Source organism: Bos grunniens, chromosome 10, assembly GCF_055505025.1.
Source record: "Bos grunniens cultivar Pamir isolate PY7600 chromosome 10, Bosgru_T2T1.0, whole genome shotgun sequence".
NCBI classification, from domain to species: Eukaryota; Metazoa; Chordata; class Mammalia; order Artiodactyla; family Bovidae; genus Bos; species Bos grunniens.
The window spans coordinates 18543876-18567704 of record NC_141174.1 but is presented as its reverse complement, the minus strand read 5'-3'; the positions used below and the strand labels follow the sequence as shown (position 1 = coordinate 18567704).

Here is a 23829-nt window from a genome sequence, read left to right as displayed (position 1 = left end):
ATTCACAATACGCAACATTTTCCAGGACATGTTATCTTAAGATGTATCTTAAGAATGGAGGTGACAGGATTTTGCTGATGAATTGAATGAACATTGTGAGAGAAAGTGAAGAATGAAAAATGACCTTAAGGTTGCTGGGGTGAGCAACTGCAAGGACAGAGTTGTTGTTTACTGAGACACAGAAAGATATAAGGTGGAGTAGGATGAAGGGAACAAATCAGAAATTTGGTTGCTATGCCTGATAAAATGTAAAAGTTTACAAATGAGATAGCTATATGTTAAATTCGCTTTTGAAATGGCAAGCTTCAAGTCTAGTACATATATTACATTCATCATTAAATAGTCCTAATCTCCAAAACTGAATGTAACATCTGCTCCCTCTGATCACCACTTTTTTTCACTGCTTAAGGCCTTATTACTGTTTATGTATTGTAATTATTGGTGTACATCATGTCCCATAGAGTTCAGATACCTTGAGAGCAAAGTTCATGGTTTATAGTTGTAAAATAGTAAAAAGTGAAAGTGTTCGTTACTCAGTCTGACTCTTTGAAACTCCATGGACCGTAGCTAGCCAGGCTCCTCTGTTCGTGGAATTCTCCAGGCAAGAATACTGGAGTAGCCATTGACTGGGTAGCCATTCCCTTCAAGGGAATCTTCCTGACCCAGGGACCAAACCCAGGTTACCTGGATTGCAGGCAGATTATACACCATCTGAGCCATCAGGGAAGCCCATAATAGTAAAAAAAAGCCCATCGTTTATTGAGCACGTTCATCATTTACTGAGCTCATTTATCATTCATTTATGAATTTATCATTCATTTGTTGAGCTCATTCAATTCTTCTATTATTGGTATTTAACACATACGAAAATTCTGGTTCAGAGATATTGAATAATTCTATTCACACTTCAGCTGCTAAGTCACTTCAGTCGTGTCCGACTCTTATGTGACCCCATAGACGGCAGCCCACCAGGCTCCACCGTCCTTGGGATTCTCCAGGCAAGAACACTGGAGTGGGTTGCCATTCACACTTCAGAGCTCTGCTCAAATATCACTTTCTCAAAGTAGCTATCTTTGATCACCCATATCATCTGAACTAAACCTCTACAATAAACTCTATAGAACTAAAACTCTACAATAAACTCATAATACCTTGTTTGTCTCCTCTACTGTTTATCACAATATAAATAAATGTGTTCTTGGTAGCTCTCCTCCCTAAAGAATATAAGGTACATAAAGGCAGGATACTCATACATCAAGTTGATTGCAATGATTAATACATGCTTTAAATTGATTATAATAATGCCTTATTATTATAAATTAATAATATTGATAAATGCTTTAATAACAACTAGAGACATCCATTACAAATAATTATAGAGTAGATTGTATCAGACCAATTCTCTTGGCAAGAAAAACTAAAAATTGAATTTAAAAACAAAAAGTAAACAAGGAAGAAAGCCAGGATGTGAGAAGACAAAATACAGGCAAAAAACGAAATGCATAGTTAAGCCTAACAATCTCCAGTGATTTCTCCTCTTGAGGCAACTAGCTGCAAGCTAGAATGTTCAGCAGTCTCACAGACCTGCAGACATAGAAATCAGAGTTCAGGGCTTATCAGACAAGCAGGATTTGAGGGGCTAAGATTTCAGAGAAAAGACAATCACAGAAAAGTCTGAACATGCTGTACTGTTTTTGCCCTCAGGGTATTTATTGAATCCTAACCTGTGTGGGGGCAAGAGGCCAAAAACCAAGCAAAGTGCCTATTTTAAAGCAAAAAAGGTAAGTAGAACTTTTGGTAGTCTCACAATACAAGGAAAAGAAAATTTATAGTTCAGAGCCTGCCAAGATGGAGAGGCCCTGGCAAACACTGCAGAATTCTATTTGATACCTCTGAAGGACAGGACTAAAGGGAAACTGGATTTAAACCAACCCTTAGGAAGCCTAAAACAAAGCCTCAAGTCATCCCAAGCCTGTATTGAATCAAGGTCATCTGCTCCTAGTTTTAACTATTACCAGAAGAAAATTAAATCCTCTCCAGTGAACAATATCACCATTAACAGCCTCTATCATTTCTCATACTTAATGTTTGACATTCATTTTTTAAATTACTAGCAATCCTAGGAGACAAGACCAAATGACTGAAAGCCACAAGAAAAGACGAGATAAAAAGATCAAAAGGGGATCTAGAAATTCTTATTATTAGACACAGACTTTAAAATAACTGTGTTTAATATGTTCAGCAAAGTAGATGAGAATTTCACCACAGAAATGGAATGTACAACAAGAGAAAAATAACTAATTAAAATTCTAGAACTAAAAAATACATAATATAAAATTAATAATAAAACACATCCTTATAACAGATTGGACACTAAACGAAATAGAAAACAGGTCAACAGAAAATACATAGATGAAGAACAGATGAGAAAAAAAGATGAAAAATACTGAACAGCATATGACAGATATTTATGATGCAAAAAAAGATCTAACATCCATTACAAATTATTATAGAGTAGATTGTATTGGACCAATTCTCTTGGCAAGAAAAACTATAAAAGATCCAATATATACATACTTCAGATCAGATCAAATCAGTCGCTCAGTCGTGTCCAACTCTTTGTGACCCCATGAATCGCAGCATGCCAGGCCTCCCTGTCCATCACCAACTCCCGGAGTTCACTCAGACTCACGTCCATCGAGTCAGTGATGCCATCCAGCCATCTCATCCTCTGTCGTTCCCTTTTCCTCCTGCCCCCAATCCCTCCCAGCATCAGAGTCTTTTCCAATGAGTCAACTCTTCACATGAGGTGGCCAAAGTACTGGAGTTTCAGCTTTAGCATCATTCCTTCCAAAGAAATCCCAGGGCTGATCTCCTTCAGAATGGACTGGTTGGATCTCCTTGCAGTCCAAGGGACTCTCAAGAGTCTTCTCCAACACCACAGTTCAAAAGCATCAATTCTTCAGCGCTCAGCCTGCTTCAAGTCCAACTCTCACATCCATACATGACCACTGGAAAACCCATAGCCTTGACTAGATGAACCTCTGTTGGCAAAGTAATGTCTCTGCTTTTGAATATGCTATCTAGGTTGGTCATAACTTTCCTTCCAAGGAGTAAGCGTCTTTTAATTTCATGGCTGCAGTCACCATCTGTAGTGATTTTGGAGCCCAGAAAAATAAAGTCTGACACTGTTTCCACTGTTTCCCCATCTATTTGCCATGAAGTGATGGGACCGGATGCCATGATCTTCGTTTTCTGAATGTTGAGCTTTAAGCCAACTTTTTCTCTCTCCACTTCCACTTTCATCAAGAGGCTTTTTAGTTCCTCTTCACTTTCTGCCATAAGGGTGGTGTCATCTGCATATCTGAGGTTATTGATATTTCTCCCAGCAATCTTGATTCCAGCTTGTGTTTCTTCCAGTCCATACTTAGACCCCTAGATAAAGTGAGTGCAAGAGTGTGGGGCAGAAGCAATATCAGAAGAAATATGCCAAACCTGACAAAAGACATCAAGCTACAGACTCAAGAGTACAAATGAAACTCAAGCACCTTAGATATAAAGAAAACCACCTAAAAGCCTTAATAAAAACATGAAAACCAAAGACATTACTTCTCTAACAAAAACAATGGAGTCAAAAGGTAATGGGATGATATATCCAAAATGCTCAAAGAAAGTAACTACCAACCCACAATTCTGTGCCCAACGAAAATGTCCTTTAGAAGTGAAGACAAAATAAAAAGTGCTTTCAGACAAAAAGTGAATATTCACTACCTGAAACTAACACAATATTGTAAATCAACTATGCTTCAATTTAAAAATTTTTTTTAAAAATTATCTGAGAGGAAAGAAAATCATCTCAGATGAAAGCACAGTAACACAGGAAAGACTCAAGAATACTAGAAAGAGAAAATGTGAGTAAAATTAAATAACTGAATTATTTAAAACAATAATAAAAACAAAAGTAAAAAAACCCAAACAAAGAAACAAAAAACAGAAGGAGAATGATAAATCCAATAAAGAGCTGTAGGTACTTGTATTATCCAGAAAATAACAGCAGTAGACTGTCTACAAAAATGGCCAGTTATTTCTCCCATTCCTTATGCACACTCCTTTACAATATGACTTTGCTACTCTTCCTATCAAGACGCCACTCTTCCATCAAGAGGAATTGATTTTCTTTACCTTTTGAATTTGAGCTTTGGCCAATGGGACATTAAAAAATGTGATACAGCAAAGACTTGAAAAGTGCTTGAACATTTCAATCTCTGCCTCTCTTAGAACTTTGAGTCATCAAGTGAATGAATGTGCCTGCTAAAAAAGATCACAAAAAGAACAAACTCCCCAACCCTACCCTAGCCAAAAGGTTGCCAACCAACACACACTTCAGTTCAGTTCAGTCGCTCAGTTGTGTACAACTGTTTGCGACCCCACGAATCGCAGCACGCCAGGCCTCCCTGTCCATCACCAACTCCCGGAGTTCACTCAGACTCACGTCCATCGAGTCAGTGATGCCATCCAGCCATCTCATCCTCTGTCATCCCCTTCTCCTCCTGCCCCCAATCCCTCCTACCATCAGGGTCTTTTCCAATAAGTCAACTCTTCGCATGAGGTGGCCAAAGTACTGGAGTTTCAGCTTTAGCATCATTCCTTCCAAAGAAATCCCAGGGCTGATCTCCTTCAGAATGGACTGGTTGGATCTCCTTGCAGTCCAAGGGACTCTCAAGAGTCTTCTCCAACACCACAGCTCAAAAGCATCAATTCTTCAGCACTCAGCCTTCTTCACAGTCCAACTCTCACATCCATACATGACCACTGGAAAAACCATAGCCTTGACTAGACGGACCTTTGTTGGCAAAGTAATGTCTCTGCTTTTGAATATGCTATCTAGGTTGGTCATAACTTTCCTTCCAAGGAGTAAGCGTCTTTTAATTTCATAGCTGCAGTCACCATCTGCAGTGATTTTGGAGCCCCAAAAAATAAAGTCTGATACTGTTTCCACTGTTTCCCCATCTATTTGCCATGAAGTGATAGGACCAGATGCCATGATCTTAGTTTTCTGAATGTTGAGCTTTAAGCCAACTTTTTCACTCTCCTCTTTCACTTTCATCAAGAGGCTTTTTAGTTCCTCTTCACTTTCTGCCATAAGGGTGGTGTCATCTGCATATCTGAGGTTATTGATATTTCTCCCCAATCTTGATTCCAGCTTGTGCTTCTTCCAACCCAGCGTTTCTCATGATGTTCTCTGCATGTAAGTTAAATAAGCAGGGAGACAATATACAGCCTTGATGTACTCCTTTTCCTATTTGGAACCAATCTGTTCCATGTCCAGTTCTAACTGTTGCTTCCTGACCTGCATGCAGATTTCTCAAGAGGTACGTCAGGTGGTCTGGTATTCCCATCTCTTGAAGAATTTTCCACAGTTTATTGTCATCCACACAGTCAAAAGCTTTGGCATAGTCAATCAAGCAGAAATAGATGTTTTTCTGGAACTCTCTTGCTTGTTCAATGATCCAGCAGATGTTGGCAATTTTATCTCTGGTTCCTCTACCTTTTCTAAAACCAGCTTGAACATCTAGAAGTTCACGGTTCACATATTGCTGAAGCCTGGCTTGGAGAATTTTGAGCATTACTTTACTAGTGGGTGAGATGAGTGCAGTTGTGCGGTAGTTTGAGCATTCTTCGGCATTCCCTTTCTTTGGGATTGGAATGAAAACGGACCTTTTCCAGTCCTGTGGCCACTGCTGAGTGTTCCAAATTTGCTGGTATATTGAGTGCAGCACTTTCACAGCATCATCTTTCAGGATTTGAAATAGCTCAACTGGAATTCCATCACCTCCACTAGCTTTGTTCGTAGTGATGCTTTCTAAGGCCCACTAGACTTCACATTCCAGGACGTCTGGCTCTAGGTGAGTGATCACACCATCATGATTATCTTAGTCATGAAGATCTTTTCTGTACAGTTCTTCTGTGTATTCTTGCCACCTCTTCTTAGTATCTTCTGCTTCTGTTAGGTCCATACAATTTCTGACCTTTATCGAGCCCATCTTTGCATGAAATGTTCCCTTGGTATCTCTAATTTTCTTGAAGAGATCTCTAGTCTTTCCCACTCTGTTGTTTTCCTCTATTTCTTTGCATTGATCTCTGAGGAAGGCTTTCTTATCTCTTCTTGCTATTCTTGGAAACTCTGCATTCAGATGTTTATATCTTTCCTTTTCTCCTTTGCTTTTCGCTTCTCTTCTTTTCACAGCTATTTGTAAGGCCTCCTCAGACAGCCATTTTGCTTTTTTGCATTTCTGTTCCATGGGGATGGTCTTGATCCCTGTCTCCTGTACAATGTCACAAACCTCCGTCCATAGTTCATCAGGCACTCTATCAGATCTAGTCCCTTAAATCTATTTCTCACTTCCACTGTATGATCATAAGAGATTTGATTTAGGTCATACCTGAAAAGTCTAGTGGTTTTCCCTACTTTCTTCAATTTAAGTCTGAATTTGGCAATATACTACCCAATATAGTAGCCACTAGACACATTTGCTAGTAGGCACTTGAAATATGGCTACTTTGACGGAGGAACTACTTTTAAACTGTATTCGGTTTTAATTCATTTACTTTACATTTAAATAGCTACATCAGCTAGTGGCTTCTCTACTAAACAGCACACCTCTAAAATTTAAAGCTAGTGATACTGAGAGTACTTAAAATTAGATTGGATAACAGTTGAAATGAGTTTGATAAAGTTAATGCCTATAGTCACCTGCTACAAATAGTTTGAACATTCTTTTTTTGTTGCTTCAGTATCTATAAATTCTGAAATGTACTACACTGATAAAACTATAACTGAAATTTTAAAATAAATTTACCATATCCTGCAAAAACAAACAAACAATTATTCAGGAAATGCTAACTGACAACCTTAACTACAGGGCTTTTCTAGATTATTAGCATGAATGCCCTAGCAATTTCCTAGGCCTCTTTTTTTTTAAGGTTTAAAGAGATCTATAAAGAACTGCTACATTTTAGACCCCTTCAAATGGTACAAAATGAATAGCTTTTAATCAAATCATTTCAGGTAATTAAATATTCATTTACTCCCCTACAGCAGTTCAGTCTCCTTTTTTTACCCTCTTCTTTACCCCACCGTATCCACCACAAGAGAAGGAAGAAGTTGATTCAATACTGGTACAATTCCATAGATTTTTTTAAACTTGTCAGCATTAAGTAGGTCAGTTTTCTGCTCTATTGGGTATTTTGGCAAAAGGTTTTCTTATTAGAATACAGTCGCTACTCTGCCTGGTAAGCACATACCACAAGGAAAAAAAGACTTTGAATAACTCTCCTAAGGGAAGAAAAGCTGCCTAATCTCTAGAAGAAAATCCCTAAGTCTTAACTGAATACTACCAGGAAATTCTGACAACAAAACAAAACAGAAGTAAAGAAAATTTCAATTCAAAATTTGTTCTATATAATGAAGTCTAAATACTTTAAAAGCCCTTAGTATCTAGCAATCCACAAAGATTCTGTTGAGACTCATATGAACTGTGGTGTTGGAGAAGACTCTTGAGAGTCCCTTGGATTGCAAGATTAAACCAGTCAATTCTAAAGGAAATCAGTCCTAAATATTCATTGGAAGGACTGATGCTGAAGCTGAAACTCCAATACTTTAGCCACCTCATGCAAAGAGTTGACTCACTGGAAAAGACCCTGATGCTGGGAAAGATTGAGGGCATGAGGAGAAGAGGACAACAAAGGACGAGACGGTTGGATGGCATCACCGACTCACTGAACATGAGTTTGATCAAGTTTTGGGAGATGGTGAAGGACAGGGAAGGCTGGCATGCTGCAGTCCATGGGGTCACAGAGTCAGACATGACTGAGCGACTGAGTAACAACATATATTATCAGCCCAATTCTAATTACTGAGATTATAAATCAAAGGAAAGGTAATAAATGATAATCAGATTTTTTTTTAAGAAGTCTAATAGAAAAACATCTATTTCTGCTTTATTGATTATGCCAAAGCCTTTGACTGTGTTGATCACAATAAACTGTGGAAAATTCTGAAAGAGATGGGAATACCAGACCAACTGACCTGCCTCTTGAGAAATCTGTATGCAGGTCAAGAAGCAACAGTTAGAACTAGACATGGAACAATAGACTGGTTCCAAGTTGGGAAAGGAGTACATCAAGGCTGTGTATGGTCACCCTGCTTATTTAACTTAAATGCAGAGGACATCATGAGAAACACTGGGCTGGATGAAGCACAAGCTGGAATTAAGATTGCCAGGAGAAATATCAGTAACCTCAGATACACAGAGGACACCACCCTTATGGCAGAAAGTGAAGAAGAACTAAAGAGCCTCTTGATTAAAGTGAAAGAGAGCAAAAAAGCCAGCTTAAACTCAACATTCAAAAAGCTAAGATCATGGCATCCAATCCCATCACTTTATGGTAAATAGATGGGAAAACAATGGAAACAATGAGAGACTTTATTTTTGGGGGCTCCAAAATCACTGCAGATGGTGACTGCAGCCATGAAATCAAAAGACCCTTGCTCCTTGGAAGAAAAGCTATGACCAACCTAGACAGCATATTAAAAAGCAGAGACATTCATTCCTTTGCTGACAAAGGTCTGTCTAGTCAAAGCTATGGTTTTTCCAGTAGTCATGTATGGATGTGAGAGTTGGACTACAAAGAAAGCTGAGCACTGAAGAATTGATGCTTTTGAACTGTGGTGTTTGAGAAGACTCTTGAGAGTCCCTTGGACAGCAAGATCAAACTAGTCAGTCCCAAAGGAAATTAGTCCTGAATATTCATTGGAAGGACTGATGCTGAAGCTCCAATATTTTGGCCACCTGATGCGAAGAACTGACTCATTGGAAAAGACCCTGATGATGGGAAAGATTAAAGGCAGGAGGACAAGGGGGTGACAGAGGATGAGATGGTTGGATGGCATCACTGACCCTATGGACATGAGTTTGAGTAAACTCCAGGAGTTGGTGATGGACAGGGAAGCCTGGCATGCTGCAGTCCATGGGGTTCCAAAAAGCTGGACACGACTGAGTGAACTGAACTGAATAGAAAAAATCTTATCACTATAAAGGAAATTATGGAAAACCTCTCCCTTGTAAGACATACTTCCTGTGAGGACTTTTTTTTCAAGTGAGAAATGACTTAAAACATTTTATTGATTCTACTATGAAAGCAAATTTGGTAGAAGCTTATTAGAATAAATGATTTATACATAATTATTATTTCTTTTAAAAATCAATATTGTCTACTGTGGCTCTGAAAACTCATTTTTAATCATTTGTAAATCAAATATTAAAGACGAAAACTGACAGATACACATTCAGTCAACTGATTTATTTCGTATCAGACCAAAAGTTCCTGCAGAAGCAAGATTACTATTCCCTATTACGGACAGTGGTTCAGGGAGTTCCCTGGTAGCCTAGTGGTTAGGATTCTGGGCTTTCTCTACTGTGGCCTGGGTTCAGTCCCTGGTCAGGAAACTGGGGTCCCACAAGCCACAGTGCCAAAAAATAAAAACAAAAACAATGGTTCAAATGAAAGAAAGGTCAAAAACACTCTATTTACTGAATTTGTTTTCCAGAAAGTTTCAAGAATTTTGACGAATTCTAGAAGAAAAAAGTGGAAATCCTGCAAGCTAAATCACACTGATGACTATGGAACACATTTAAGCTCACTAGGAATAAGTTACGTGAAAAAATAATGCATTGTAGCCAACATTCATGTTGCTGTAAAATATATTTACATTCACTTTATCATATTTCACTCACTGTTAGAAACAAAATTTAGAAATATATAACATTCCAGATATAATATAAATTCCAGAAAAAAGCCAGAAATTCACTCGCATTCATCTTTACTTAAGAACTGAAATACATGTACTGCTAGACTTTTTATTTTCTTAAAGCAGTTTCAGTCAAAATGCTAGCCATTTTCTTCCCCAATGTCAGATGTTAAAAATAGATAAAATCAGATTTATAGTAAACGAGTAAAATTTTAGAATTTGAATGTCAAAATATACAATGGCTATATAGAAAAAAATTCCCAATACTGGCTCCAAATCTAATAAAAGCCTTCAAAATAAAGTACTTGCAGCCTATTGTCTATATGGGCCAAGAAGAGTCACAAGTTCTTGCTGGGATCTTTTCCCCATTTTAACAGCTTGGCACCATTAGTAGCAACTTTCACAGCAAGCAAGTCTTCGTATATTTTAAAGTCGTGTTTCAGAATGATGTAACGTACCAGAGGTAAGGAAAGAAGCCTCAACTAACCATTTACAACAGGGATTAAAGGTAGGTACTCACCAATATAGCCATATGTGATGCTAGATGTGTTCTGCAGCAGGAAAGGCATGGTTTTTGTTTTTTCTGTCTCAATTGTTCTCTTTTTAAAAGTATAAATAACAAAAGGTATTTTATTGCTGACAATAATGCAGGTGAGCTGAGTTTTAGGATGTATAAAAAGATACAAACACAGCTAAAAAAGAAGTAAGATCTTTAATACAGCTACTTTTCTCTACATGGAATAGAATCTAAAATGAAGTTGATGTAGACTTGAGGTGGGAATGGAAACCAATATAGCCTTTATAGAATTCAATTTGGCAATACACACGCAAGACTTTTAAATGAACACTTATCTAGGAATTTACCATATAGATATCATTACCTCAATCAGGTAACTTACAGTACCTCTGCACACACAGTGCCTCTCAAGTTTTAGCATGCATCAGAATCACCTAAAGAGCTTGTAAGACATAGCTGGGACCCAACAGAAGAGTTTTTGATTTTGTAAGCCTGCGTAGAGGCCAAGAATTTGCATTTCTAACAAATTCCCAGTTAACACTGATACCGCTGGTCCAAGAACCATACTGAGAACCATTGATACATAGAAATGGACTTCTATGAAGCCACTGAAAATGAAGTATATCTATACTGATATAATGTATATAAGCCAGTAGTGTGCTGATAAAATGGCTCTGGATGGAAATGAGCAGGGAAGGGGAAGCCCTGATTTGTAGCATTTGCCAGTTTCTTTAGTTTAACTACTTCCACCATATTTAACACCAAGTTACCAATAATATGGGCTTGCATAATTCTTTAATTACTGGTTCTGGTGAGTTGATGATTTAGAAAAACAAAATGGTCATAAATTATTGGCAAGTGAAAATTTAAGTTATGAAATTGTGTATATACGAATTTGTACGTTTATGCATCATTTAAAGATCAGAACGATATAGCCATATTAATAGCAATTACCTCTGTATTAGAGTATTAGAAATAACCTTTTTATATTTGCCTATTTGTAGTTTCAAAAATAAATACAACTAACAAGTATTATTTGGGTAACTTTTTTAGTCAATATGCAAGGGAGACAAACGATGTCTAAGTAAAGAGATGCTCAACCTCACAATCACAGAAATGTAAATTAAAATAAAATATTACTTTATTACCATCAGACTGAAAAGACTAAACAGATGGATAAAACCAAATGCTGGTAAGAATTTAAGGAAATGGGAACCCCAATACACTGCCAGTGGGAGCATAAACTGGGCAACCATTCTGGAAAACAATCTGGCAGTATTTAGTGAAATTAAGTATGGGTATGGATCATAAATCAGGAATTCCTTTCTTCAGTGTAGACTACAGAGAAGCCTTTGTACAAGTCAACAGGGGATAATGTATAAGGAAGTTCACAGCAATTCTGTTAGTAATTTTTAAGCCACACCTAGAAATCTGTTATCAGATAAATAAATAAAATGTAGAAATGCACATAAAATGCAATATTATACAACAGTCAGTAGATATTAACTAGATTTACACATTATGTTTAAATCTTAAAATAATGTTGAGCAAAAAAGAATAACTGAAATTCCCAGCACAAAACCATTATACCAAGTCCCAGAATTCAAGCCAGTTTCACCTTTCATAACCAAAATCTCACAATCTCTATTTAAAATTCATTTTGTTTCCGTGTTTCCCAGAGTACCCAGAAAGACATTATTATGTAATTATAAAGCTATTATGTAATTATAAACCTATGTGTTGAACATCATACTGAAACAACATGAATGCATTTCGAAAGTAAAATGAATGCTATCATACAACCGGGACAGATACTATTTATTGACTACCCAAAAAGCCACTCCCAATCCTTCCTTCCTTCTTGCCTCTCACTATAGAGGCCAATTAGAAGTGTCCATAAAACCCATTTTGGCCCATGAAACATTAGCAGCACTTATGAGCAAGTCACTTCCAGGAAAGCTTTTTCTTGGCCTGGATCTTTTGTTGTCCTCTGTAACTGTGGGCGGGGGAACTGTGGCAGTTATCCTAGGACCATGAAGGTAAAGCAAAGTACAAAGATATGGGCCCCAACACTGTTGAGTCACTGAAGCAACATGAGCAACTGCCTTTCCAGGCTTATGTAAGGAAAACAAACTTCTCTTTGTTTAAGCCTTGTAGTCAGATTTTCAATTACTTACACTTTTTACAATCCTTTTATTTCACCATATCAGAAACTCTATGTAAGTAATAAATCAGCCTGACAAAGTTCTAACCTTCTGATAAGGACTACTGTAATGAGTATCTGCTTAGAGTACTGCAAGAAGTCTGAGCTGAGGGAAGCATGAGACAGAATAAGAATATAGAATCAAGAAGCTCTCTAGGCTCTAAATTGCACACATTGGAAGAGCCCAGACACTCAAATTAATCAATAAGAGTATTCATCCGGAAGGTCATCTCCGTGAACAATAACTTAAGCCTTCAAGCATCAAAACAGACACCTGGAACATTAAGACTACTATCCAAAAAAACTCACACTGTTAATATTCCTAGGTATGATAATGGTATTAGGTAACGGTACTATTCTTTCAACATTCTTATGGATTTGAAAGTTCCATGATAAAAAGTAGGTGTTAATGTTAATTTCCTTGTTTGAATACTATGTTTTAGCTATATAAGATGTAACCACTGGGTAAAGGGCACAGAACCTTCCTGTCATCTTTTTACAACTTCCCATTAATTTAAAATTACATCAAAACAAAATGGTAAAACAAAAATGTTGGAAGAATTTCCAACAGTTTAGTAATAAACACTATAAAACCTGGCTAGAACGCATGAACAGCTATGTGAAGACTCTGAAATGTAAACATTACAGGTAGATCTTTGAAAAGCAACAGAACTTTTTTTTATCAACGCACTTGCTGTAAGTTTAGCATTTTTCCTCCTCTAGTACCCCCAGCCTGAACTCAGCACAGCCCAAAACCCAGAAGTGAACTCAATGGTGGAGGCAGAGAGATACCGGAGAAACCCTCTAGCTCTGGCTCAAGGACAGAAAATAGGAGTGTTCAGTCATTCAGTCGTGTCCAACTTTGTAGCCCATGGCTCCTCTAAAGGGAACTCCTCAAGTGCAAAGAAAGCAGGGAAATCACTAGGGTATTATTTCATTCTCCTTTCTCTCCATACTTTCATGTCGCAGTCCCTAGGCCTTCTGTGGTGGATGCAAAGCAACAGTAGAAAAATCAATTAGGAAAGGAAGCCTCTAGGAGCGAAAACTCTTGAGGGGACTATTCCTCTCTGTTCAGCAGAACCCTGCTTCCAAGTGGGCAGGCCAAACTCCATTATTTTTTCCTTTGCTCTCCCTGCTCTCGAGAAAATACCTCCACAAAGTTGTTTATGAGCTCTGAGCTCCCTCTCAACCTGTGAAGGTATGAATCTGATGCCAATTAACATAATATAACCTTTGAAAACAGAGAAAATGAGCAGACCTCCAACCAAATCCCTGACTGACCGGTGAGAGGAACGCACATGGGACAGATCTGAAAAGCACTGACAGAGCTGTGAAGACTGAACTGACATTGGAATCACAACCCACAGAAAGCTAAAACAAAAACATCAACATTCTCCACAGAAAGTAAACAAAACCTAGAATCTCATTATAACACTCAGATTGAATGTCCAGGATACAAACCAAAATTACTCAGCCTGAGAACCACAAAAATCTCAGCTCACATGGGAAAATACAACATTGATGAAGAGATGAACTTAGATATTGGAATTATCCCATAAAGACTTTAAAGCAGTTATTGTAAAAATGCTCAAATAAATATCAAACACTCTTGAAATAAGTGTTAAGTTAGAAATCACCAGCAAAAAAAAAAACAACAGAAGACAAAGAAGAGCAAATAGAAATTTTAGAACTGAAAAATAAAGTAACCAAAAGTTGTGAATAAGATTTCAATGTCCTTTGAATTAAAATATACTTTTTCTTTCTCTCCCAATTTAATGTTTTCCAAAAAATAAAACTACTGAAATATGTCCAGTCTAAAAAAAAAATTAAACAGAAATGAAAAGATTCAGAAACCATACACCTCACTTAATGAACCAGGGGGGCAACTCCACTCTTCTTCCTTGTCCTTAAGTAACTTCTCAATGTAAACTGACCTTTTTTCAGACTCCAACTTAGGTAAAATACTACTCAATCTTCAGGGCACAGATCAAATGCCATATCCATGAAGCAAGTAAGAAAGCAAGTAAGAATATTTCTCACCTATAAACTCAAGAAGTACTGTAAGTTGCACACTGAAATTTGGCAACTATGTAAGACACATAATTTCTTTTTTATGGTTATTTACAAGTTCCATCTCTCCTAATAGATTTCTTCTAATAGATTTAAAATCCTTTAAGACCATGAAATTCTGGCTCCCATTTCTTACCTACCTCAACATCTTCAATGAACTGATTAGTACAAATTTGTTGAATTGAACTTCAGTTATTAAAAGCTCTTTCAAACAAAATATATGAGAGAACTTTGAGCTACATCAAAACTTTCAGCTTCTGTATTTTAGTTTAGTTTATGAATCAAAATCTACAGAATGACAAATAATTTTTTGCATACAAAAGAATGAAGAAATAAGCATTTACTGTCTAGCACAGGAAACTATATTCAATATCTTGCAATAACCTATAATGGAAGATAATTTGAAAAAAAAATACATATATATGTATATAACTGAATCCTTTGCCTATACTAACAAAGTATTGTAAATCAACCATACTATAGTTTTTAAAAAATGAAGAAACATGTAACATGGAAAGAGACATTTCCTTAATCCTTCTCTTATAAAAGTTTCTTTTAAAAGAAATAACATTAAAATTCAGTTCCCCCAAAGTCAGGCAAATAGAACACAAGGGAATTTAGTTATAACTTGTAAGGATAAAACAATTAAAACTGATCCTTTAAAATGGGATTACCTTGAAATTGTAATAACCACATTCAACTTCAAACAAACAGCTGTAATGCTATCAGTTACTGTAAGTAAGTATTAGTAGCTCAGTTGTGCACGACTCTTTGCAACCCCATGGACTGCAGGCCACCAGGCTCCTCAGTCCATGAAATTTTCCAGGCAAGGATACTGGAGTGGGTCGCCATTTCCTTCTCCAGGGGGTCTTCCCAACCCAGGAATCGAACCCGGGTCTCCTGCACTGCAGGCAGATTCTTTACCAACTGAGCTACAAGGGAAGCCCAAAGTGAAAGCGAAGTCGCTCAGTCTGGTCCGACTCTTTGCGACCCCATGGACTGTAGCCCACCAGGCTCCTCCATCCATGGGATTCTCCAGGCAAGAATACTGGAGTGGGCTGGCCCTCAAATTTCTTATCTATATACAACAATGCCATACTATAAAACAAGAATAGAAGGTGATTATAAAATCAACTTTCCATTCTACCTTCCCGGTATCCAATTTAACATCTATCCTTTGGCCTAAAAAATAAGATAGTAAAAGACACCGAAATCAGTACTATGTGCTGTGGAAAGAGCATCCACTCTTTGGAATTAATCCTGGATTTAAATTCTCCTTCTGGCTTTCAAAGTCATTTTATCAGTCTAGGCTTCAGTCTCCTCAACTGTAAAACCATCTACCTCATCCAGATTAAAGGAGAAAATATACATGGCTTAACATAGCATCCGGTACACAAATAAATATAAACAGCAGTTGGTATTGTTATCATTTCACCACTGGCACAACCACTGAGAAAAGTTCTTTTTCAGCTTCTCCAAACCACAGTTGTCCTGCTCTACATAGGAATTCTGATATCATTCACTCTGCTTACTAATGAAAATCTTTAATTCCTAAAATGATTCAGTATCAAGAGCCTTCTTTCTCTGTGCTTAAGATCAAACTATCTGAAGGCCTTTTGAAGAAATAAACACTACTTATGGCAGAAATCTCAACATATCACCTTGATTGTCCTGAAACCTTTCCATTAACAACTGCTACTATCCTTTCCAACTAAATTAATGACCCTTTTGAAAATGCAAAACTCTGCATCTCCACTAGATAGATGGTGTGGTGTTACTTTTTTTTTTTTTTTTAAAAACACAAGGCTTAATTTAGAAAATACGGAGGGAAGCTAGATTTCTAAATGATTCCAAAAATGATAAAATTAGAAAATTATGGGAATTCCCTGGCAGTCCAATGGTTACGACTTGGCACTAACACAGCATGGCATAGGTTCAACCCCTGGTCATGGAACTAAGATTCCACAAGCCTCAGGGGGCCACCAAAAACAGAAAAAAAATTCTGCATCTAACAAGTAATTATCCAAATCTTGATAGTCTCTGGATTTAGGACAATCGTATTAAGGGCGTGGGAGAGTACCCAAATACACATTTTTAAAAAGAAAAAATTTAACCTAACCTACTTAACAGGTCTTCCCTGGTGGCTCAGATGGTAAAGAATCTGCCTGCAATGCAGGAGACCTGGGTTTGATCCCTGGGTCAGAAAGAGATTCCCCTGGAGAAGGAAATGACAACCCACTCTAGTTTTCTTGCCTGGGAAATCCCATGAAAAGAGGAGCCTGGCGGGCGGGCTATAGTCCATGGGGTCACAAAAGTCAGACACAACTTTGTGACTAAACCACCACCATAGCGTCTAAACTAGGATGAGGCAAGTGAGGTACCCTAGCACAGAATTTAACAAGGTACTTTCAGGACCATGCAAGGGACTCCCCCATGAGGCTACTACTCATTCATTTATTCAACACATATTGGATGAACAGGCCTATTCCTTGTCCTCAAGGACACAGCAGTCCAGTGAAGGATGCAGATATACTAATACATAATTGCAATTTAGTTTGAGAGTTGCTATAATAAAGGTAGATACTACATACAGAGGTATCACAGAAGATGAAGTGGCTAAACTGGCTTGGGTGAGCCATGGAGCAATTCAAAGAGGCAATTTATCTGGAATTTAAATAATGTATCATAGTACTCCCAAGAGGCTAAGGTGGGCAGGAAACAGCATTCTAGGCAAAGGGAATAGCTGGCAAAAGCTCAAAGGCAGAATGTATTGAAAGAACTTCAAGGAATTTGGTGAAAATAATCTAAAAGGAAGTAGTGTGCTGTAAAACTGAAGTGGTAGCTAGAAAACAGTTAAGAGTTTAGGCCCATAAGGTAGGGCTCCTTAAATACCACATTTAGAAATTTATTTCACAAGCAGTAGGGTATAATTATGAGTGGTAAATCAGACCTGTGACTTAGGATAATTCTGGTTACCTTCTGTTTTCTGACTGTTCTGGACTAGAACAGTGACCTCCAAATTTTTTTGATCCTGTACCCCATTACTAAAATATTTTTAGCGTATCCTTCAATGTGTGTGCATTTATACTATATCTGGATAATACTATAGTCACATATTAATCACATAAGTAAAAAAGGTTTAAAGCATGAGATGATAAATATAATAACACAAATATAGTAACAGTCAAAAAGGAGAAACAATCCAAAGGTCTATCAAACAATGAGTGAATTTTTTTAATGTGGTATCGCCATACAATGGAATACTATTCAATAATAAAAAGGAACAATGCTGCCTGATACATGCTACAATATGAACCTCAAAAACATTAAGCTAGGGACATCCCTGGCAGTCCAGTGGTTAAGACTTCATCTTCCAACGCAGGGGTATGAGCTCGATCCCTGATCAAGGAGCTAAATTCCATATGCCTCACCACAGCCAAAAAACCAGAACATCAACAACAGAAATAATACTGTAACAAATTCAATAAAGACTTTAAAAATGGTCCACATTAAAAAAAAAGTTTAAAAAAAAATTAAGCTAAGTGAAAAAGGCCAGACACGAGATCACATATTGTATGATTCCAACTACGTGAAATCTCCAGAAAAAGCAAATTTTTAAAATACAAAGTAGATTACTGACTACCTGAGGCTGGACATTCTTTTGGTACAAGAATTCACTGCAAACATGTACAAGGAATTTGGCGGGGGGAATGGAAATGAAGATATTCTAAAATTGAATTTTGGAGACTGTATGTCAACTACACATCAAAAACAAAACTTATAGAAAAAAAGATCAAATTTGTGTTTACCAGAGGGAGGAGAGTGGAGAAGGGGAGAATTACATGAAGGCAATCAAAAGGTACAAACTTTCAGTTATAACTATGTACGAGGGATATAATGTACAACATGATAAATATAATGAATACGGCTGTATGTCATAAATGAAAGTTAAGAGGGTAAATCCTAAGAGTTCTTGTCACAAGGAAAAATTTTTTTCTTTTAATTTTACTATGAGCTTCCCTGGAGGTTCAGTTGGTAAAGAATCCACCTGTAATGCAGGAGGCCTGGGTTCGATCCCTGGGCTGGGAAGATCCCCTGGAGGAGGGCATAGCAACCCACTCCAGTATTCTTGCCTGGAGAATCCCCATGGACAGAGGAGCCTGGAGGACTGGAGTTTTTCCTTTTGTTATAATATGAGATGACAGATAAGTTTCACTGAGAGGAGAAAGAAAGAAAGTGAAGTCGCTCAGTCGTGTCCAACTCTTTGCGACCCCATGGACTGTAGCCTACCAGTTTCCTCTGTCCATGGGATTTTCCAGGCAAGAATACTGGAGTGGGTTGCCATTTCCTTCTCCAGGAGATCTTCCCGACCCAGGGATTGAACCCGGGTCTCCCACATTGTAGGAAGACACTTTACCGTCTGAGCCACTGTCCACTGAGAGGAGAAAGGGGAGACAGAGGATGAAATGGTCAGATGGCATCACTGACTCAATGGAAATGAGTTTGAGCAGCTCTAGGAGATAGTGAAGGGCAGGGAAGCCTGGTGTGCTGCAATTCATGGGATGGAAAAGAGGCGGATATGACTCAGTGACTGAACAACAACAAATTTACTGTGATAATCACTTTGTGATGTATGAGTCAAATCATTATGCTGTATACCTTAAACTTGTACACTGCTGTACTTCCTGGTGGCTCAGATGGTAAAGAATTCTGCAAGGCAGGAGACCCGAGTTCCATCCCTAGGCTGGGAAGATCCCCTGGAGGAGTGCATGGCAACCCACTCCAGTATTCTTGCCTGGAAGATCCCCATGGACAGAGGAGCCTAGTAGGCTACAGTCCATGGGGTTGCAAAGAGTCGGACATGCTAAGCACAGTACAGCACTTAAATGATGTCTCAATAAAACTGGGGCAAAGTCATGCTTACACTATAGTCTAAATATTTAGAGCATTATGTCTAAGAAAACAATGTACATACCTTAATTTAAGAATAATATTAATCACCATCTGAGCCTTCAGAGTCATAATCTTTTGCAACAATAACACCAAAGATCACTGATCACAGAACACCATAACAAATATAATGAAAATGAAAATGTCTAAAATAGTGTGAGAATTACCAAAATGTGACACAGAGACATGAGGTAAGCAAATGCTGTTGGAAAAATGGCATAAACAGACTTGTTCCATGCAGGGTTGCCACAAACTTTAAATTTGTAAAAAATGTAGTATCTGCAGAGCACAGTAAAATGAGGTAAGCATCTACTGTAATGTAAAAAGTAATGCAGGTATCTATGCAAAGTAACTTCCTAACAGACTAGAAAAGAAAGTTGGAAGAAAAAAGGCTGGTTGGGGGCCTATCTGATAGTTGAAAGACACCACTGAGACCTAAATATAAGACAGTGATAGTGAGAATGCAAATCTTTTTATGTGATAAGCAGTTAACATCTAGAGCTTCAACAATTCAACAACAAAAAAACAAACAATTTGATTAGAAAAAAGGTGAAGGACTTGAACAGATATTCTCCAAAGAAACTGTATTTGTGTAAAAGTCAACAAGCATGTGAAAAGATGCTCAGATGGCTCAATATCACTAATCATTAGAAAAATACAAATCAAAGCCATGATGAGATACCATCTCAGACCCATTAGAAAGACCATTACTGAAAAACAAACAAGAGTTGGTGAGGATGTGGAGAAACTGGAACCTTTCTCTATTGTTTTACATTGTGAAAATGTAAAATGGTGCAGCAGCTATGGAAGTAGTATGGCAGCTCCTCAAAATTTAAACAAAGTAACACAATTCCACTTTTGGGTATACACACAAAAGAACTGAAAGCATGGCCTCAAAGAGATATTTGTATACCAATACTCATAACAGCATTATTTACAATAGCCTAAAGGTGGAAGCAATCCAAGGGTCCAACAAAGGATGAATGGATAAATAAAATGTACTATATACAAACAATGGAATGTTATTCAGCCTTAAAATGAAAGACACTGATACATGCTACATGTACGATCCTCAAGGACACCATGCTAAGTGAAATAAGCCAGTCACAATAAGATAAAGAGTATACAATTCCATTTACATGAGGTACCTAGAGTGATCAAATTTATACACAGAATATAGAATGTAGGTTGCCAGGGGCTAAAGGGAGAGGGGAATAGGGAGGTGTTTATTGGGTAGAATTTCAATTTTGCAAGATTTAGAGTTCTGCAAGATTTAGGAGATTGTTGGCAAAATAGTGTGAACATATTTAGTACCACTGAACTGTACACTTAAAGAATGATGCCACTTCTGTGGCAGTCCAGTGGTTAAGTCTCCATATTTTCAATGAAAAGGGCAAGGGTTCAAGCTTTGGTCAACGAACCAAGATCCCATATACTACTACTACTAAGTCGCTTCAGTCATGTCCCACTCTGTGCGACCCCACAGACGGCAGCCCACCAGGCTTCCCCGTCCCTGGGATTCTCCAGGCAAGAACACTGGAGTGGGTTGCCATTTCCTTCTCCAATGCATGAAAGTGAAAGTGAAGTCGCTCAGTCGTGTCCGACTCTAGCGACCCCATGGACTGCAGCCTACCAGGCTCCTCCGTCCATGGGATTTTCTAGGCGAAAGTACTACATGCAACCAAAAAAAGAAAAAAGATTAATATGGTCAATTCTATGCTATGACAATCACTTCCCTGCCACAAATTTTAAATACTTTTGTTAAACATTTCACATCTACTATATTAGAAACCAGTTTCCCAAATAATTCTCAAATTATTAAAATAAACAAGAAAAAAAAACACCCAAGTAGATTTTGAACAAAAACAACTAGCATTTTCTAGAAACAAAAAAACCTAACTACAAATCTTATTTTTCATCTTGTTTATAAAGTTTTGTCTCTACTTTTGATTATAGCAACATGCTTTGTTGATATGAAATAAAACTCAAAATTGATTTTACTTCTTCCTGTTTAGGCATCTTATTTTCAGTATATCTCAGTAAATGAGAGCACACAAAATTCTTATTGGACTCATACACCATAAAAAAAAAAAAAAGTCGCTCAGTCATGTCCGACTCTTTGTGACCCCATGGACTATAGCCTACCAAGCTCCTCTGTCCACAGGATTTTCCAGGCAATAGTACTGGAGTAGATTGCCATTTCCTTCTCCAGGAATATTCATCTTTTTTTTGGATGCACATTCATCCAAATATTCATCTTTTTCATTTATTACACCCATGTTTATATTCTTTATCTTAAAAGTAATGCAAATCGTGGCAAATCACATAGTTCAAAAATGGCTACAATGGCAGATTCCATGCCATATGCTCTTATAATCTTATGCTGATACTCTTCCCTTCAAGTGGTAGGGTTCTATACTCCTATGAACCTGGGGAGACCTTCATGACTACCTCAATCAATAGAAGAGAGCAAAATAACAGTATGTGACTTCCAAAAACTAAGTCAAATATGCCAAACAACTTCACCTTGCTCTTTTGGGATGCTCTCTCTTGGAACCCAGCCAACATGCTGTAAGGAAACCAAAAAGTGAAAAACGGAGGTCATACATAGGTGTTCTGGCCTACAGCCCAGGCCCCTACCAACAGCCTGTATTAACCACCAGACACAACAGTGAGCAAGCCTTCAAATGATTACAGCTCAGGAGAATGAGCTACCCCCTTTCCTCCAGCAGCCCCACCTCATTCCACTTGTTAACAGACAAGCTGTCCCCACCAAGTGAGCCTTACCCAAATTACAGATACACAAGCAAAATAAATGACTGATAGGTCTAAAACCACTAAGTTTTGAGTGGTTTGTTACACAACAATAAATAAATAATACAAGTTCATAAATACAACCTGGAAAATGTACAAAACAAGAAAGAAAAAAAACTTTAATTATCCTAAATTTCACCACAGGTAACATTTGACACATATTTTACAAGCTTGAAAATCCTTTGCCCCAACCAAATAAGATTTCAAATGCTTTGTTTTTAACCAGCTTAAAGGGTTAAATTCTTAAAGGCAGTCAGTTGCTTGCATCTAATAAGAAATAGGAAGGAAGACTATTAGCATTCATCCTACTTTTCTTATCCTGATTCTCTCTTTCACTTACCTGTCCTGAGTGAGGTGTCTGAGGATTGCTGGCCCACCAGTATTCCAATCTGTGGATGTGGATCAAGATCTTGGGTTATAACAGCAGCTGCACTGGCCTTCTTCCTTCAAAGAAGCTGCTTAAGCCCCAATTCTGAAATTTTCAAACAAAGAAAACGCTAAATATAGATGTCTTTTTAAAATCACTTATAATTCCATCTCTACAACTGAACAGGGGCTGTTAGAGGAGGTTAAGATTACACAGAAGTGAATCCACAGATTTCACTAAAATGGATTTGGGTAATACGGATTTAATCCGGCTCTGCTTCTTAACAATTACAAGATTTTAGTGAAGACACAAATTGTCTGTGCCAGTCCTGAATATCCATTGGAAGGACTGATACAGAAGCTGAAGATCCAATACTTTGGCCAATACTTTGGCCACCTGATGCAAAGAACTGACTCACTGGAAAAGACCCTGATCCTGGGAAAGATTGAAGGCAGGAGGAGAAGGAGGTGACAGAGGATGAAATGGTTCGATGGCATCAAAGGTTGAGATGGTTCAACGGCATCAATGACTTGATGGACATGAGTTTGAGCAAGCTCCGGGAGTTGGTGATGGACAGGGAAGCCTGGCATGCTGCAGTCCATGGGGTTGCAAAGAATCGGACATGACTGAGTAACTGAACTGAACTGAATTGAATCTCATCATGTGATGAAGATTGAGGGGACAGGATCAAAATTTGGGGCTGAGAGTCAGAAGACCTGGATTTTAAGTTCACTGATCATTCTGCCTTGCTGTAAGAACTTAAGATACTTCTCTAAGATACATCACCTCTAAAAGGAGAGGACTGCATTTCTTGAATAGGTGCCAGCCATGACCAAAATATGAGTTTAAAGTTACCAAACTGTGCTACTATGAAACCGTCCTTCCTACTATTTTGGTGTTAAAATGGCTTCTTTTATAAGATGATGTGATAGACAGTACTAGTTGTGTTTTAAATACCCTAGAGTCAAAATCAAAAGTTATAACCCTACGTAAATGATCTAAAATTTTTAGAAATTCTAGTGTCTAATATTATTTACGTGAATCAAATTCCTTTTACTTCTAACATTCTAAATATTCATTCATTACTCAACTAATAT

At 37.7% G+C, this 23829-nt stretch overlaps 1 protein-coding gene across 49 annotated transcripts in view; it reads right to left on the bottom strand.

Moving 5' to 3' along the window:
- The window catches only part of NUMB (NUMB endocytic adaptor protein), a 161808-nt gene that overhangs the window by 92561 nt on the left and 45418 nt on the right, over positions 1-23829 (bottom strand). For 30 of the 49 annotated variants that reach the window (XM_086319836.1, XM_086319852.1, XM_086319859.1 and 27 more), the window contains one exon: positions 22706-22837. Coding sequence is in view for 13 of the 49 variants with exons in the window: in XM_086319830.1 (XP_086175956.1) it covers positions 22078-22119 (42 nt within the window). In the remaining 36 variants the exon portion in view is untranslated. Of the gene's footprint in view, positions 1-22077; positions 22121-22705; positions 22838-23829 lie in introns of all 49 variants that reach the window. The other 19 variants (XM_086319840.1, XM_086319835.1, XM_086319875.1 and 16 more) reach the window with 1 other exon arrangement.